Here is a 19,693-nt window from a genome sequence, read left to right on the forward strand (position 1 = left end):
AGGGGCGGCAATGTCTCCCACATTTCTTGAATAAAGCTTTTAAAATAATTGTAGTGAAGAGGAATGCCCACTACTGCAGCCACATCGACACGTTGGCCCGAGGCACGAGCTAAAACTGCCTGGTTGCTGCTGCGACGCTGCCCGTACACCCGGCCAGCTCTTGCTGCTTTTCTAGAGACGCTGATACCGCTCTTGACCTTGCATTTACATTAAATTTTGGTGGAGAGTGCTGCCGTCCTCCCCAGTCCTGGAACTGCGTAGCCGAAAGCTGCCGTCCGTCATGTCTGACGACGCTGTTTTCACACCCCCAGCGGCTTCGCCACGCTGGAGCTCTCCCGGTGCCCAGCTCTTGCGAGAACCCGACATCTTCAGCGGAACTGACGAGAAAGACGCTGAGGATTGGCTGGAATCTTATGAACGAACCAGCGCTACTAACTAATGGGACGATCCTACAAAGCTTGGTACCGTGATGTTTTATTTAACGGATGTGGCCAAGCTGCGGTACAGAAACCATGAGGCGGATATCGCCACCTGGACAACCTTCAAAGCCTGCATCGCAAATGTTTTTGGACGCCCTGATGTGCGCAAACTTCGCGCAGAACAACGTTTACGAAGCCGGTCCCAAACATTGGCGAAACATTCACTAGCTACATCGAGGACATCCTCGACCTCTGCCAGCGTGTCGACTCGACGATGGCGGAAACTGACAAGGTACGACACATCATGAAAGGCATTTCCGACGACGCCCCCTTCGAATGCTGCTCGCGAAGAACCCTGTCACCGTCTCTGAGCTTATCGAGTTGTGTCAGAGTTTCGACGAGCTCCTACGACAGCGTCTTCTCACGCGACGCCGTAACGTCGCGGATGACACACTCTCAAGCTTAACCGCCACCCCTGACCTTGAGTCCCTGCTATCGCAGATCAAGGAGTTTGTTCGTGCTGAAGACGCTCGTCAGCTATTACAGCTATCGACAGTCAGCCAACCACAGTCACCTCTTCCAGCAAACCTTCGCCAGGCCATCCAGGAGCAAGTTTGCGTGGCTCTGCCATCTGCCCATGATGCTTCATCGTTGCCGACCCCCGTTGCCTGTGCCGGGTTAAATGCACCTCTAAGCTATGCTGAAGTGGCCGCTCGACCACCTCTTCAGATTTTTACGTCACTGCCATAAGCCGTGCCACAGCGACCTACTACTCCTCGGTTCGCTCAGCCAAGGTCTCCCAGAGTTGTGGACAATGGCATACAGTCGACAATCGGCCCATATGCTTTGCCTGTGGCCTACCTGGCCACACAGCACGATACTGCTGTCGACGCGTCCCTGTCTATCACCAGAGCTACCACCAGAGCTTCGAACCTGCCCCTTATGTGCCATTGCGCCCTTCGTTCACAGGTTCTCAGCCTCCTGACCAGATGTCATCGTACGCCGACCACCGCCCTCTTGTTAACCGTCGCTCGCCATCACCTCGACGCCGCTCACCATCCCCCATGCGTCGTCGTCCTTCATTGCCGGAGCGGGAAAACTGATTGCCACAGTTCCAGCGGCAGGAACTGCGTCGCCCGCGAAAAGACCAAGGCCTCTCTCTTCCCCAACGAATGTTCTCGACGTATATGTGAATGGCGCCGCTGCACTCACTCTTGTCGACACTGGTGCCGCAGTTTCAGTGATCAGGGCCAGACTCTGCCACTTGCTCAAAAAAGTTATGACGCCAATAGCAAGTATATCACTTCATACAGCGCAGCGCAGAGCACGTCACGCCAGCCACTGCCTGTACTGTTCGCATCACGATTGATGGCCTCATCTATGTCGTCGAATTACTAGTTTTAGATTGCTGCTCCCATGACCTCATTTTGGGTTGGGACTTTATCTCCGCTAATAAGGCCGTCATCGACTGCTCTCGCGCTGAGGTAGAATTTGAAGTGTTTGGCGACGCTCCGTTAAATTATGCTCTTGAAACCGGGGACAAACTATTTGTTGCTGAAGACGTCATCATACCACCGCACTCTTTCACCCTTACCATGGTATCTTGCAACTCGCTCACCGAATCGAGTGCCCTTTTCACGCCATCTGCCCTTTTCGTTCGCCGCAAGTGTTCACCGCTACCTTATGCCCTTCTAGAACTTCATGACGGCGTCAGCAGACTGCTCATCTCGAACCTCTTGTCATGTCCTTTAACACTACTTCAGGGTGAGTGCGTCGGGTGGGTTTACAGTCTCGACCCTTTGCAATTTTTGACATGTCGACAGTCCTTCCACCAAACACGAAACCCCCGGAATGACTTGTGCCTCTTCGCCGCAGACTACTAGGCCTGACGTACTCAGCAGCTCCATCGCCGACACGTGAATCATTTCACAACGTGCTCAGCTTCTACGACTGCTGGAGAAGTTCCGTTCTTCCTTTGACTGCCAGCATACTCCCTTCGGTCACACGTGCACTGTTTGTCACCGCATCAATACGGGTACCAATGCGCGCTTGCATCAAAGACCCTATCGCGTGTCCGCAGCCGAGCGCCAGATTATCAATGACCAAGTAGCTGACATGCTCAAGCGTGGCGTCATCCAGCCTTCGAATAGCCCTTGGGCATCTCCAGTCGTTCTCTTTAAGAAGGACGGGTCAATTCGCTTCTGTGTTGACTACAGCTGTCTTAACAAAATAACTTGAAAAGACGTTTATCCCTTACCGCGAATCGACGATGCCCTTGACTGCCTCCAAGGTGCAGAGTACTTCTCTTCTATTGACCTACGGAGTGGCTACTGGCAAGTACCTCTGGCACCTGAAGATCAGCCTAAGACGGCCTTTGTCACACCTGATGGCCTTTACGAATTCTGTGTCATGGCTTTTGGTCTTTGCAACGCGCCCGCAACAATTGAGCGGGTGATGGATAATCTTTTGCGTGGCCTGAAGTGGAAAACGTGCTTGTGCTACTTGAATGACGCAGTTACATTTTCACCAGGTTTTCCAATACATCTCTGCAGGCTAGAGGAAATACTGGAGTGCCTAACTGACGTCGGCCTTCAGCTCAACCTGAAGAAATGCCGCTTCGGCGCAAATCAGCTCACCATCCTCGCCTATGTTGTCTCTAAAGACGGTATTCCTCCTGACACCACCAAGCTTCGGGCAGTTGCAGAGTTTCCTAAACCTGCGTCTCTGAAGGATCTGCGCAGCTTTCTTGGCCTCTGCTCCTATATCCGCCACTTTATCCGGAATTTGCGATAATTACCACCCCCTTGACTGAACTTCTGCGCAGTGACTCAAAAGTTACGCTTGGTCACCCGCCTGGGACGATGCTTTAGAAAAGTTGTGCCGCCTGTTAACCTCACCGCCAATCTTGCGTCACTTTGACCTGACTGCTCCGACTGAGGTACACACCGATGCCAGCGGTGTAGGACTCGGCGCAGTGCTCGCGCAGCGCAAATCGGGATTCGAGGAGTACGTGGTCGCACACGCAAGTCGTACCTTTATCAAAGCAGGGAAGGACTATTCTGTGAGAAAGAAGGAGTTTCTGGCAATTATATGGGCTCTAGGTAAATTAAAAAAACACATATATGGTCACCCCTTCGACGTAGTCACCGATCACCATGCGCTTTGCTGGTTATCCACATTGCTATGCCCCTCCGGCCATTTAGCTCGCTGGGCTTTGTGGTTCCAAGGGTTCGACATGCATGTTGTCTACATGTCTGGTCGACGTCACACTGATGCCGACGCCCTATCACGTTCACCTGTGTCCTCCAAAAGCTCTGCATGTCTATCTGCCATAGACGAAATGGTTGCGCTCCCAGAAAACTGCGACATGGCATCTGAGCAACGTAAGGATGACTAGATCAGCACTCTTCTGCGATTCCTTTCGGACCCGTCAACTTCTTCATCTTCTCGAACGTTGCGCCGTCAAGCGGCTCACTTTGAGGTCCACGATGGCCTCCTTTATCGCAGGAACTACAAGTCCGATGGCCGAAAGTGGTTACTGGTCATACCTCGCCATCTTCGTGCTGCAATATGTTCAGCTTTCCACGCTGACCCTCAATGCGCACATACGGGCATCTTCAAAACATATGCTCGGCTTTCCTCCCGGTTTTATTGACGAGGCATGTACACCTTTTTGCGCAAGTACATTCAGTCATGCCCACAGTGCCAATGACGGAAAGCTCTGCCTCATCATACCTCTGGTAAAATCCAGCCAATTCTTTGCCCAACCAGGCCTTTTGACCGCATTGGGGTCGATCTGTACGGGCCTCTTCTATTTACGGCTTCCGGAAACTGTTGGATTGTTGTCGCTGTCGACCATTTGACGCGATACGCAGAAACAGCCGCTTCGCCTGCTGCCACAGCACGCGACGTATCTTTTTTTCTCCTGCGGAACTTCATTCTCCGTCACGGTGCACAGCGTGAACTTCTCAGCGACAGAGGACGTGTATTCCTCTCTAAAGTCGTCAACGCACTTATTGCCGAATGCCGTATCATTCACCGGACTACCACCGCCTACCATCCGCAGACGAATGGATTGACGGAAAGATTCAACCGTACCCTAGGGGACATGATATCAAGTATGTTGCCTCAGACCACTCCGATCGGGACCTCTTTTCACCTTTTGTGACGTACGCATATAACACTGCTCCACAAAAAACTACGGGCTTTTCGCCATTTTTCTTGTTATATGTCCGAGACCCTTCCACCACACTAGATACCATTATACCCTTACCACCCAGATTCCTCCGAGTCTACGCCTATCTCTGAAGCTGCCCGCCGTGCCGAGGAATGCCGTAAGCTCGTCCAGTCATTTACAAATCTCGACGTGACGATAACCAGCCGTACCCTAACTTTGTTCCGGACACTCTTGTGTGGCTTTGGGTTCCCGCTGTGCCTACAGGCCTTTCCTCGAAGCTTGTTTTGAAATACAAGAGACCTTACCGCATTGTCTCGCAGGCTTCACCTGTTAACTACATCGTAGAACCTGTTACGCCATCCACCGACCAGCACTTTCGGGGTTGCGGAACCGTTCACGTACAGCGGTTGAAACCTCATTACGATCCACTCGTACTCTGTTCACCGTGAGTCGCCAGGATGGCTCCTTTTCCGACGGAGGACGAAGTGTAGTGAAGAGGAATGCCCACTACTGCAGCCACATCGACACGTTGGCGCGAGGCACGAGCTAAGACTGCCTGGTTGCTGCTGCGACGCTGCCTGTACACCCGGCCAGCTCTTGCTGCTTCTGTACAGACGCTGATACCGCTTTTGACCTTGCATTTACATTATATAATAATTAAACAATATAGTTGCAACAATTTCATCAATGCATTCTTACAACTCAACTTCAAAGATCAATTCAGTTCAGTTGAACAAGTTTAGGCATGATCACCCAGTGATTGACACGTTGTTTAGTAAAACACCGAGCACGCTGCAATTTCAGGCGGTGTCAAGCGTGCTGAGGGTGCAGCATCTATTGCTAGTTTTGATCTTTACTTGTAGGAACTGTGATGGAATAGTGAGGCTTGTTGTACTGGAGGGTGATAGGTTTTTTCAACCACCTGAAGTTCAATAATGGGACATTACATCAGAAAATCCACGGGCAGCTTGCTCTTCGGCACCACGAAATATATGACCACCGTGGCCTGTGTCAAACAAGCGTCTTAAAGCTCCACAGCTGACCACCCTGAACGCTGATTTGCCTCAGCGCACAGCGTAGCGTCTTTCCCGAAGCGATATAATAAATTAACTTCAGCGGCAATATGTCACGTCTAGCAGGGCATGTGTAAAAGTTGCATAAGTACAATTTCAATCAATTACTTAGGACTGCGTCTAGAGGCATGTACATTGTCAAATACCAGAATTTTAAAAATTTAGGGCTGTCTTGTAGTGATGAGAATGGTGACATGGAGCTTCCATCTCCTCTATATGTCTATTTGTTTGATTACTGAGCATTAAGATAGTAAGAATACGACAGTCGATGTTGCTCAGCGCCAGTGTACGGAAATGTAATAAAAAGAGGCACGCACAGTGCTGAGCTCAGAAGGAACGTTTGTTATCATCAGTGCATCGAAAAATTCTGGAGGCGGCGCTCATTGCCGACCAATATAGCTATCAGGTGTAAAAAAGGAGATCAGCACAGCGCGATCGAGGTCAGCGCGAGGCCTAGGAGACCGAAGTGAAATAATGAACAGCTGGTCCAGTGAACGCGTGCTGTGTCTGAGCCTCGTTCTTTACAGGACTCATGTGCCTTTTTAGATGGAAGAGTCTATAAGGGTGCTACTTATATGAGAAGCAATGCTACTTATTAACCAGCCTATCACATAGCCTAAACCAACACACCAATCAATGGACAGTTCCACGACCAAATACAAGCCATGGTCTTGAACCACTTGGCTACTGTCATCCCTCACCACAAAAAATATAAACTATGCCATAAAAACGTACTTTAAATTCATAAAAGGCATTGTTACAAACGATATTAGGAATGTGAATCTTAAGTTTGTCTTTCCTAAAAATGCATGCTAGTTGATTTTCATCAGTTGTCTCTGTTTAGTTCTATTATTGCAACAAGTCTACTTCTAGGAATTTCGTCATGTTGCTTTTACTGTGAGGAGGGGATGGCATTCACACCGCTCCCACGCAGGCATTTGTGTGCTCGGGTGTTTTAGGGGCGAAGCTCTTTAAGCCGTGGGTAGTGCGTCCGCGACGTATGTAGTAGTAGTCGTTGTCGTAGTAGTAGTAGCAGTAGTGCATTGTAGTAGTACGTAGCCACCTCCATGGTCGGACTACTAGTGCGGCACCCGCGTACTCATTTGAATCAATGAGGAAACCCTCGCACGTTAATCATCACCTTCCGTGAAATCTCGCTGCTTTGCCTACTGGGCTGTCATCGACCATCGAGAGACAGTCTTGCGAGGTGTAATGAATCCGCCTGCTCAGGACGTGGTGCACGTACGCCCTACGGTCAACATTAATGACGATGAACATTCTTACAAAAGAAATTACCGCAACATGAAAACACTTGAATCCAGGTATGACGCTTTGCCAGAAAAGTTAGTCGTGGCCGAGTACAAACGCTTACAGAAACCTATTAGGATGTCTTCAGAAGCAGAAGGATGAATATGCGTAGTGGGGCTCCCTCACGGCACTCAAACACATAAACTACCAAGGCACAAACGTGCGGCTGACAAACCCTTGACCGCTAACTAATGGTGAAATCGGGACGTGGTCGCAGGAGAGGCAACTCACCAGCCTAGACTTAGCAAGCCGACCTTTGAACAGACCATAGAGTTTCCCACAATAGTTACTAGAGGGAACTCTGGCGCTAGTGTCTATGGAAGCTGCAACACAGGGCGCTTCAGTGAGCATGGGAATAATGGGTAGTACACACATTTGTCTAATTTTCGTACTTCTGGCCTGCTTCTGGCTCCGTGTGTGTTCGTGTGGCTTGAAGGTGTTTTTTCATGAAAACATAAATTAGCAAATGTTCACCGTTTGCGCTTCACAACGTTATTCTTTTTGACTTGCCACTTCGAATCAAGTCACTAAGTTGAAAAGAGTTTTTTTTTTCTTTCAAACCAAACCATAACCGCCAATAAACGAAGCCGCGAGTACGATTCGCCGCCCGCAAGTACGAAGACTAGGCAAATGTGTGTACTACCCATCATTACCATGGTCGCTGAACGATCGCAGCGTCAAAGTGCCCTCTAGTTAATTTTGGGAAACTCTGTGGACCAGACCACGTGAGCCTCAATAGACAGCAGAGCCAAGCTAACACAAAGAAACCATGAGGTAAGCTTTGCACAGGAGACGTTTGTCACTGTCACCAAGGCCTGATGAAATTTCAGCCAAAAGGACCTCTTAAAGTCAATGAAGCAAAATGTCTCCCTGACGAAGTATAAAAGACGTTCTTACCAGACAAGAGCTTGAAGCCTGTGTAGGCAGACGAAGGCAGGGATGCTTCAGCTCGAGACACCCCTAAGGTGGACATTAAGGCACTGTAGAAGAGCCCTACGCAGCGGAAGTAGCTGGCCGCCATCATATTGACCAGGAAGCAGAATACAGCAATCAACCAACTGAGCCTGCCATCAGGCTCGGGAGCCTTAGTGACATGTTTTCTGATCTCCGTGGTGCCGCCGCCATGAATTGAGATGCTCGCAGTTCTTAAACCACCAGTGCTGTTCAATACGCTTGAGTTGCCGTTAGTTATAGCATGCTTCGCTGCATACTCCTCTACAATGTGCGTCTGAAAGAGAGAGATTTTAACAAAACTTTTATCAATAGCAGGAGCAATATATATATATATATATATATATATATATATATATATATATATATATATATATATATATATATATATATATATATATATATATATATATATATATATATATATATATATATATATATTAGGAAAATGAGTGTACACTTAAGGGCTCGTTTTTCCGTGTTTTGACACATTAAATAATGAGATCTAACAGACTTGGTGCCGTTAGGTTGTATACGAGGGGACTATTGGTCCGCTGCCCGCTCGTAATAAGTTTACGGGCTACGTGACACCACACAGGCTCATAAAAGGGTGTTTCACAATCGCCGCTATGGCTAAACATGGCGCTGACTGACACTCCCACGTTTAAATTCACATAAAACTCAATGAAGTGGCTAGGGGAATGGCCGCCGTGATAGCTCAGGGTTGAGAGCATCGAACGCGTAATTCGAAGGTCATAGGTTCGATTCCTGCTCACGGCAAGGTATTTTTTCACCCACTTTTTTCTTCCTATTTACATTACACCGGTTCTATTAACTTCTCTTACACATTCCTTGGCATTATTGTCTTTTAGATGTCACATATATGTATATATATATTTTTCATGTATTACGTGCGAAAAACAGGAATATCATCATGAGTGCCACCGTAGTGAAAGGCTACAGAAGTTTCGATCACGTCGGGTTCACTTACGTTAGCCTATATACAAGCACACGGGCGTTGTTTCGCATTTTGCGTCGGCTGAAATTTGTTCGCCGTGACGGGGCAGTGGTTATGGTGCTCAGCTGCCGACCCAATACTCGCTGCTTCGATAGCGACCGTGGTGATAAAAGTTTAACGCAGGTGAAATCCCAGATGCCCGTGGCCTGAGCGATGTCGGTGCAAAGAACACCAAATGATCGACATTACCAGAGCATTCCAGCATGGCAGCTCTCGTAATTATATCGTAATTTTGGGACGTAAAAGCACCCACATATTTTTTACACCTGTTAAGTTGGAAGCCAGTGAAGCTGTGACTATATGCCCCGCCGCGGTGGTCTAGTGGCTAAGGTACTCGGCTGCTGACCCGCAGGTCGCGGGTTCAAATCCCGGCTGCGGCGGCTGCATTTTCGATGGAGACGGAAATGTTGTAGGCCCGTGTGCTCAGATTTGGGTGCACGTTAAAGAACCTCAGGTGATCGAAATTTCCGGAGCCCTCCACTACGGCGTCTCTCGTAATCATATGGTGGTTTTGGGACGTTAAACCCCACATATCAATCAATCAGCTGTGACTATATAGGTTTATTAAAATCAATATTTCATAGTTAATTTATAAGTGATCACCGTTGAGTATACTGGGTGAATGAAGACACATATATTGAAATGTCGAGATATTTCTGTTGCATGTATCACCAATGTTGCGCTTTGGTGGTCTCAAAATCAATGCTTTAATACACAAGAAACACCCATTGTTTGACATGACGCGCACCTCTTATGCTTATCTTGTCACTGAGGCATGTTATTGACGTCATTTTGCTATAGTAGCGAAACCATACGCCTTTATAGTTTCTCATTGCATCGCTGTGCAGTAGCCTGGCAACCACCGTCAAAGGTGACGTCTGGGTTCGCTGAAAATCAATTGACTGAAAAAAAGTGACGTGGGGTGCTTAGAGCTTTTTGTGAATGGGAATTGAAGGCTTAGTCGGACCTGCCGTTTATTCTGTGGTGCGATTTTGTCTGCAACTTTTCACTGAGTGACTTAACCTATGCGGCCACAATTATCACCAAGTTGTTTGCGAGACTTAGGGTTATTTTACTCTGCAGTTTCAGCTTTGCCCCATGGTTCTTGAATGGTCTACTGTGTCATTGGTCTGTCGGCATCGCCAGTTTAACTAAACGGTCCCTGTGTGGAGAAAAAAACGGAGCCCCCACCCCCCACCCCTTTTTTTTTGACTGCACGTTCCATCCTACAATTAACACATCACATTCGATCGTGCATCGGAAGTAGGAAATTTACGCTTTCGAACTCGATTGTGTCAGAAAAATGGTAAACGCGTGCGTAACGACCGGTTTACCAGGGCAATTGAACGGCGTCGCAGAAGTCCGGACAACACGTGGACAGCCGTGCGATGCATCGGACTCGTTGTCTCCCAAATATACTATGCGCAATGCCCATAGACTGTCGTGCTGCCAAGCGGAATTCGGGAGCGTCCTCTCAAAGGTGGTCAATATGCAGACACTTCCTTGTTCGGCTGTGCGAAACGAACACTACTACTTTGCATGGTTCTTGCATCAATGCACAAACCGGCCCCTCCATGATACAATAAATGTAATTCTTTCTCGTTGTATGCGAAGCTTTCGTGAACATACCAGGGAAATTAAAGGGAAAGAAGGCAACCACCCTTCCACCACCTGGCGGGTTTCCGCAGAACATTCTCGCAAATACCAAGGAACTCGTACTTTCGATGATAGCCCACCGAATACGCTTATAGGCTTCGTGAGGATTACTGTAGCCACCTAGGTTATAGTTAAATGTTGACGTCAGACCATTCCAGTTGAGAATCACCTTGAGTTATTGCATAAAACATTCGTCAGTGCCTTAGCTGGAATCTCATAACATTGTATGGTGAAATTCATACAAGCTCACGATTGTTTTTCGCACAAAGGCTAGCTCTTCGCCGCTTGTTCTTGTACGTTTGTTAATGAATAGCAACACACTGCAACTGATTTGCTTGTTGACGGGTTTCAAAGCGAAATTGGCAAAATGTTCTCCGGCGCCCAGCTAAAAACGGTGACACGATGTTGGTGTGGTCGAAGTCGTTCGGCGGAAGAAATTTTTAAGATTGCTTTCAGCAATGATTTTGAAAGAGAATATTACGACAACGAGGGTTTTGTCGCTGGGCGTAGGCGGCTGTGAACGCACCGAGAGTGACAGCGACGACGAACGATCACCTGCAACACTCACGAGGAAAAATCTGCACTCCACGCCTTGTCGGTCGTTAATCTTTTTTTTTCCAGTTCGTAAGGCACTTTGATAGTAAATTATGTATTATATTTATAATTAAGGTCAAAATAATAGCCCGATTTTACCGCCACTACTGCGATTTTACGCTATTGATTTTACCGCTAGCGCATTTGCTGTGAATATTATGAAGCAATGCATGCCGGCAACATGCTCGAGGTCAATCAGAGAAGCGAAATGCAGCAATGAAACGTGCAGCTATAGGACTACAATCCGCTTCTTTCTTCTAATCTCTCCTATGATTCATCGGTACCTTCCAAACGGCGTTGTTGTGCGACAAATCTTCGCAGTATCGACGTTGCGAAAAGGATACGTGTGTATCTTTTTCTTTATTCTTGTTTCGATCACGCTGATCGAACCTGAAATATTCGAGGGCATACAGATGTGAACGTCTATAGAGTGTGAGCATAACTGCGATACAAGCGCTACGTAATGGGATGTTATTCGCTTGTCATCAGTTGTAGGAACAACTCCACGTTCCTCGCTGTGCGTGTATGACGATGGTGTATTATTTTGGAAACCATCACCACGTTAAACTTTTGATCCCGTATAGCAACGATGACGCAACTTGCTAGTGGCCTACTATGGCAGCGAAATTCATCAGGCAGACTTAGTACATCCCGCAGTGCCGTTCAGTTCATACGTCTATTCTAATTCGCACGGTTTTCTGTAACCCACGCAGGATATCGAAGAGCGTCGTTCACGCACGGTAACGGGGATGAAATATAAACAAAAAAATCTCGGCTGCGGCATATGCATTTGCGATGGAGGCGAAAATGTCGTAGGCCCGTGTGCTTAGATTTGGGTGCACGACCCCAGGTAGTCAAAATTTCCGGAGCCCTACACTACGGGGCGTTTCATAATCACATGCTGCCTTTGGGACGTTAAACCCCACATATCAATCATCAATCATAATATAAACCAAACGTGGTCGCTCCAACTTCCCGGTGACTCGACTTCATCCCTTGGGCTTGCAAAACACTGCAAAACACTTGCAAAATACGCAGCACGTGAGTTGCTGGCGCCCCAGTGACCCCGAAACACTAAGCTAGCCAAATCCCTGCATTGTTGTTTGCTCGCCTACTAATCTAACTCGAACGGCATGCAGAGAGCAATCCTTTGCTGTTAGCATATGTTGACAATATAACTAAATACATTGCAGACTTTCTGTGTCGAATTCTGCGGCGGTGGAACCCCCTTTCGACTTGCCATTGGAGTAGAAAGAACGGCCCCGGCCTTGCACACATTGACCGATGCGCTCACGTTTACTCACGAGCGAAGGTACCCGATGCATGCGCTCATTACGCGCTACCTTATCGGAAAACCCCATGTTGCTGTCTCACAGGCATATATAATGCTTTGGCCAGCGTGACGCAGGCTACTGGGTGGTATGGCACACCACACGACGCACGCTTGACGCTCTGGCGACAAAGCCGTCTTGGACCGAAATTGGGCTTTTGAATTGCTTTTGAAAATCTTTTTCCAGACAATATTATGATTCTTTGTAAAACACAAGCTCTGCGACTAAGGAAAAACCGCAATAAACTGAAAGGAACTTAGAGTTAGTGCGGTTCGAATCCAGCCCGTCGACGCACACGTAAGGCCCCCTACCGCTACATACTAAGCTTAAAACACGAAGTGTGGTGTTTTTATTTATACAACATTTTGTTGGCCCATCTTGTCACCAGCTTGTTTAAAATATCAGAATTTAGTCTATCACTGCTCGCGACAACTTGATACAATGCAGTTTGTTCGTCAGTTACGTTTTGTCCAGTATCAGAACGTCCATCTGGCACGTTTTGTGTAAAAACATGTTAACGCAATCACAGATTTCAGCTACATTGAATTTCAAAGGAAACTTTCATGAGCGCTCGCTTGAACGTACGCGGGCGCGCTGAGTTCAACAGGCCACAGTTGGCTTATACCAAAAGTGCATGAGTCATCTTTTTGAAAACCCACAAGAAATTTTTCCATATTTCTGCCTGTTCATTAACCAGGAACACACACAGTGCCAACAGAAACGAGCACATCTGATCCAAACAGCCGTCTCTACGTGTATCAGCTATTGACAAATAATCTCTCACGACGTCGGATCACAGAAACAGGACGTCAGATGTGAGACGCCCGGCCACTGACGAGAGTGAAAAGTGGCCTCTGTTTGAAACGAAGGCCCTTCAAACAACAGCAACTTCGCGCTCGGACTGCAGTCTTTACGGGGCGCGCAAGGCTGCAATCTTAGACTGAGCATTTCATAGCCCTATCTGCTTTACGCAGGATGTGTTTTTTCAACAAGCCCGAGGGCAACGTGCAATTAAAAATTAAGTACATGAACAACTGTCGAATATGCTGCCTCCGGGGCCGGAATTCAATTCTGCGACCTTCAGAAGTGTGATCGCTGTTAATATAGTGCCCGCAAATTGCACTGTCAACGTACTAAAAGCCTAATATGTAATGTTAACCGTAATTGCGACGTTGACATGGCCTCGTATATACACGCTGGCTGATAGTGATCACAACGTTTGACTGCTCTACCGAAGGTCACACGATAGAGTCCTGGCAGGGATGTGGCCGCGTTTTGATGAGGTCAAACTCTTCAGAAGTGTGTGCTTATAGAATGAGCCAAAAGTTAAAACAGAACTGAGAATATTTAAGGACTTCGCAAAAAAAGTATCTTTTTTTCTTAGTATACACTCTCAACGCTTCCACACACCGGAGTCGGGCGGCATGAAAAGAACAGTTTTTTTTAATACTTAATGTTTTCGTCACTTAAAGTCTGCGCACCAGCTTTATTGTCATAAACATTTCCCGACGAGTCAAGATTCTTCCTGAGTTTGTAAGCTCCGTGGCCTGCACGCATCCTAAATCGCATAAACCAGTCAGGTTCATTAACCTACGGTTCGTTTATTGCTGTTTACGTGTACCACGCGCAGGTGACAGATTCGTGGTAAGTACGTCACCGTTTCCTGTCTTTCTGTGTCGTCGCACTACTATCGCACGTCATTGAGAAGCCGCCCATCATATAGAAACCGAAAGTGTGAGCGTGTGTGTGTCTTAAAGACGGCGGTAACGGAAACAATCGGTTCATTCACAGGCTCCACAGTACTCATTTTAGGTTTCTCTACATCAGTTCTTTTATTTAAAGCAACAGTCTAAAAACATTTTGTAAACTCCTGTCGTTACTCCTTTAACAAAACCCAGCTTGTCCACAATCCCTGAGCCATCGTCTATGGCGTGTGTTGAAGTCTTATTGGAGTTTTCGGATGTAAAATCCCAAAAGCTATTATTGTTGCACATCCTGTATTTAGGACAAGTATTGAGATGTTGCAACCTTTTATAAATATAAATATTGTAATAAGACTCAAACTAGGTCTACTTGCTTGTACTTCCTAACAAATATCTAATACTTTAGCATACGTCATTCATTAGTCACCACCATCGGAATGAGGGTGGATATAATAGAGTCGCTCTAACCAGAAACACGCACCAGTGTGTTTTCTTGAGATGATACTATAAGAATTTGATATATGATTTGATGATATTGTAACAATTTGTATACAACAACCCTAATGGGTTCTTCTTGAATTTGTTTATTCAAAGATGTCCACGTGTGCGTCGTAATATCTATTCACATGTAGTGCTCGAACGTATGACTGTCTTCATGACACTTATTTCAGCTCTTGCTTGTCGAGGAAGTTGAGCAGGTGACTTCTAACACAACACCAGGTCTTCTCGTGCGTTCTAAACGCCTCGTACTTTTAAACATGGCCCACGTAGCAGGCTCTATGACCTCAGAAAAAGAGAATGTTTCTAAAGGCGTAGCCAACGTAACAATTATAGTAGAATTCTTAGGAGTACCCCCCCCCCCCTCCCTTTGGTTCGTCTCTCTAAAAATGATGGGTAACATTTGTGTTACTCCTCACTTTTGTATATTGTATAGCCACGTCAACGCCTTATGGAAGGTGAAATAAGGTATTGAGGTAAAACAGCAGGTGAAATGATGCAAAAGGCGTGGGCTATAATACAGCAAACGCCAGCGCCACTACTAGAGACCAGATTGATAGGCACAAAAATGTATTTTATGCTAAAAATTAGGCTGGAAAAACACTGTTTGAGGCCACTAAAATTATAAACATAATTTTATGTTTATAATTTTATAAACAAAAAACTTCTTTTTTACTTCTTCCCCGGGAAGAAGTAAAACGTTAGACTGAACGCCACTTGACCTTCATTTCATGGGCTCGTGCCCTAACATGGTGGAGGTGACGTATAAAACGAGGAATGGTCCTGTGTACGTAAAAGCAGTACGTGACACTGCAAGACTTATTCAAGGCGACGTGTCAAGTTTGTGCAATCTGTTGGCTAAAGAGAAGTGTACAGGCTCACAGATATAATAGAACATCCAAAAGAAATCTTTGTGCTTTATATTTTTTAACTACGTATCGAGGAAGATACGAGACTAAGCTGCCTTCATTTGGTTTGCGTTGGTGCACTTGCCGTTATCACATCGTGTCGATGTGAGCATTCGCCACGCTTGGCATGTTTTTATTGAATCATCCCTCAGAGCAGTTCGAGTGGTGCGGTGCTGTTTATCGTAGTAAGAATACGTTATTGATGCCAGCCTCTCCAAGCGTGCCCGCATATCCTTAGAAACAGGTAGCACAACACAGAGAATGGTGAAACGATACAACACCGCTCGCGTGCACGGCCTGCCATGGGCATATCATGCGAATGTAACCTTGCGTGCTCATGAGGTGTAGATGCGTCAGCGTCATGTGATCTTCAGGCTGCGTGTTGTTCCGTTATCAAAGAGAGCAGGTAAGACATTGGACATGCGAAGTCTATATCGGGCGAGTGGCAAAGGTTTCAAGTTCACGTCCTCCATCATGCTATTGCGACGTGTTATGAACCAATTCAAAAGATTTTGTGGTACAATTTTTTTCCTTTGGGCACGCAAGAACTTCCAGTAATTAGATAAATTTTTCATAATCTGGTGAGGCGCCATTAAAGAAGGAAATGGCCAATGAAACAAAAACCACGTGGATACTTTTTTTTATTTGCGCTCTACTCTCCCCTGATGACATTCCACGGCTCCAAATTTGTTCTTCATCGTCCTGTACCTGCACAGAAGCACCTCCTGTTCCCTGCGCATGCGAGCAGACGCCGGGGAGATGCCGAGCGGATGACATGACGCCCGTGAATACACGTGTAGAGGCTACTCGACCTTCCTATTACAGAGCTGAAAGTGACCTATGAGATGGTATATAGCTATAATTTAAAGCGCACGAAAAAAACAGACATAAAGAGAGGACAAGCGCTTGTCCTCTCTTTATGTCTGTTTTTTTCGTGCGCTTTAAATGATAGTTATACCATGCATATCCAACTAGCCCAATTTTCGATTCTGATGGTATATAGGTTACTCCTCACCCATAGTGGTCCGAAAGCTAACTTTTGTCCCGGCAACATGACCACCAGTCACCAAGTGTGCTCGAAATCAATATTTTAGTTTAACTGGCGTTCGCTCAGGCCCCGAGTTTTAAAATTGGTATTTATAGCAGCTTATGAGAATGTAGGCACTAAAATAAAAAATGGGCGTTTATAGGCTCTATAAAACCACTATAAAAGCTCTTCGTGCTGAATATGTTCAAAGCTGTAGACGAACGTCAAATAAGATTTTAATTGCGTTTTGTATGTGAGGCAACGCTCTCTTAAAAAAGGGGGTGGGGGGGATCACCATAATTGAAGACTGTATGTACGTAGCAATTTGACTATCTATCACCTTCTGTGAATGGGGTGGGAATCGTCAGAAGCAAGTTGCCATTGAAATCGTCCATAAGAAGAAAAGTGCAGTGTTTTCGTGCACAGTTTTCGGTAAAGTACCGCAATATGCACCATTTCTCTAAGGAAGCCGGAAGTGGCTATGTGAGGACAACACTTAACAAGAACACATAACAAGTAAGAGTACAATGTTCAGCCTTCTTGGTGTGACGTTGTGACAGCAAAGCGCTGGAAAGACAGGACGCATGAAGCGCTCGCCTTATGTTCGTCCTGTATCCCCGTTGTTCAAATGTGTCATGACGTCTACGTATATGCTTTCCAAAGAGAGTTACGAAGAAGTGAAAAAGATCCTCGAAGGACCAGAGACAAATACGTCTAAGGAAGGGATAGAAAAGAACGGAGAGGCAGAAATGTTAACCATTCTAAAAGGGCTGGTATAATATAGCGTACGCTGAGGAAAAGAATAACGTGAATATGAGCACTTCCCGTGCTGAAAAGACTTAAGAATGAAGGAAATAGTACGCGCGCAGGAAGTCCCGTACCTCATAGTGATGATAGCAATATTGATCTATAACCACCGCTACAAGTCTGATGTCGTCAAGAAATTGAGCACTGAATTTGTGTCCTCCACCTTCGATGACATCAATGGATGATATTCCGAAATGGCTTATACCATCATCTTCTGTGATCTGTGTGGCCTATAGTGTGATCGCGCGTAATTGTAACGAGGACAATCGCAAAATATATGCTGTAATGTACTATTCTGTGCAGTCACAGAACCCGTCGCTTGGCGCACTTTTTCTCTCTGAGAATACCAAAAGGCTTCGCCCGTTTTCCGCTGGTTTTCCCGGACAATTTTCGATGACTCGATGAGCCTGCGATAAAGTGTGCAAATGAATCTTGGTGCCAAAAAGTTCCTGAATGATTTTTTTAGGCTATAAAAATTAGCCCCCCCCCCCCCATGTGCTTAACTCTGGTAGCCGGGAAACACTGTTGAACCGAGCGAGTTGGATCATTTCTGAGGCGAAGCCCATCGACTCCCCGCGGCGGTGAAGAGAACAGGATGGCGGTGCTTTCCTAGTTCCGATGACTTTGACGCTCTGGATGGCGGCGCACGATCTGTTGAGCATTGTTGGAATCACCACCTTGAGCGGCGACCAGAGGATTTTATACCGGCAACGCTAGCGTAGACGCCTGCTGCTGGAATACACCGCCCAACAGAGCACCGGCACTTGAAGCTTGAAGCTTCTAATGAATACAAGTATCGACGCGGGTTCGATACCCAACTTAACTATACTCAGTGACAACTTTTCTTGTCACCGAAGGGTAACTTACGGAGGCGGAGCTTCTGCACATGTAGCATTAGAATATCGATTGCAAGCGCTGCGGGCGTTGCGGGCGTAGCGGGCGTCATATAAGTTTTAGAATAGCGTTTGCCCTGCTGCTAACCGCAACGCACGATCGAAGTGACACCGTAGTCTCGAAACCAGCGCTTGCGTGCCACATGCGGGCCGCCATCACCACTCGTAGCCTAGAAACCAGCCCTTGCGGGCACATGCGGGCCGCCATTACCGCACGCAATTTCGGATTTTTTGCGTGCGGTCCGCGAACGCGAACGCCGACTCGCGTTACGACGCACGCGCAGTGGCAGCGACCGCACCGCAAGGACTCGCGGTGCGCTATTCTAAAACTCCATACAATGCGAAGTAGTTCGTTTTGTCGCGCATCTCGTAACGCTGTGTAAAGTGATGGGGGCGCACCATTAGTGTTTCATAGCGCACACGCCGCTTAGCGTTTGTGGTTCAAGTAAAAAGGCGGGACTTTTTCACTCGTTCAAAAACGCGAAATCAAAACAAATTAAAAGAATTGAGGTTATCTTACAGGTGTGAACTGCGTCTTGTTTCAAATAGCTCAACGTAAAATATAAAGGAGGAACGTCTATATATCACGTTGAAAATACGGGTGCTAATGTGGAACTACCTTCACTGGTGGTTGGATGCACATGATTTCTCCAAAGCTTTCCGTTCAGTGCCAAGCAAAGTTGTCGCCGAGTATATGCTGAATGCTAGTTCTCTGCACTATAACTCTAGAATCAGCCGAAGCTTGTAACTAACGTGACGTAGCAGTTGCGTACAAAAACAGTGTCCGCAGGCACGTGCTCAACTACTCCAAAAAAGTGTGATTTTGTCTGCACGTGCTTCGCAAGTCGTGCACTGTCTACAAAATGTTCGAAAAAGGTTCCCCCAGTAAAGCATCCACAAGAGACGAATACAGTTGACTTTTACGTACAGGCTTCCAACTGACGGTTTTTCCCATGGTGCGTTGTGGGATGCGCTGAATGCTAGCTGGTGTCGCTAGGACATGGTGGCAGAAGACTGAACCGCAGCAACCCTTTCATCTGCACCAGCAGCATTGTATGCGAAATGGTTCTTATTTTTTGAAGAAGTCATTGTCTTCAGAGTGGCGTCACTCACATGATTCAAATGCCGTCCTGCGTCATGCACGTGCGTCTAACAAAACTGTTTTGAATAGAATTAAGTGTTGCAGCACCGTCATAGGCCTTCCATGTGCGCACTTGTTGAGGTAGTATCACCGCTATTCAAGCTGATCGAGTAGTTAATTTGTCGGCGAGTTTTATTTTTACAGATTAAGCTGGTGTGAGCTCACAGCAGCTGATTGTGGTTAGATTTA

General features: G+C 46.7%; 1 protein-coding gene across 3 annotated transcripts in view; it reads right to left on the bottom strand.

Annotated features, from left to right (window-relative positions):
- LOC142785334 (uncharacterized) overlaps positions 1-19,425 on the bottom strand; it is a 32,610-nt gene extending 13,185 nt beyond the window's left edge. For all 3 annotated transcript variants that reach the window (XM_075883811.1, XM_075883810.1, XM_075883809.1), the window contains exons 1-2: positions 19,292-19,425; positions 7,875-8,205 (exon numbers count right to left, since the gene is read on the bottom strand). In XM_075883811.1, coding sequence (XP_075739926.1) covers positions 7,875-8,205; positions 19,292-19,318 — 358 coding nt within the window. In that variant the 5' untranslated portion in view covers positions 19,319-19,425. The remainder of the gene's footprint in view (positions 1-7,874; positions 8,206-19,291) is intronic.
- Between the last annotated feature and the right edge of the window lie 268 nt (positions 19,426-19,693).

This window comes from Rhipicephalus microplus, unplaced genomic scaffold (genome assembly GCF_043290135.1).
Source record: "Rhipicephalus microplus isolate Deutch F79 unplaced genomic scaffold, USDA_Rmic scaffold_21, whole genome shotgun sequence".
Lineage (NCBI taxonomy): Eukaryota > Metazoa > Arthropoda > Arachnida > Ixodida > Ixodidae > Rhipicephalus > Rhipicephalus microplus.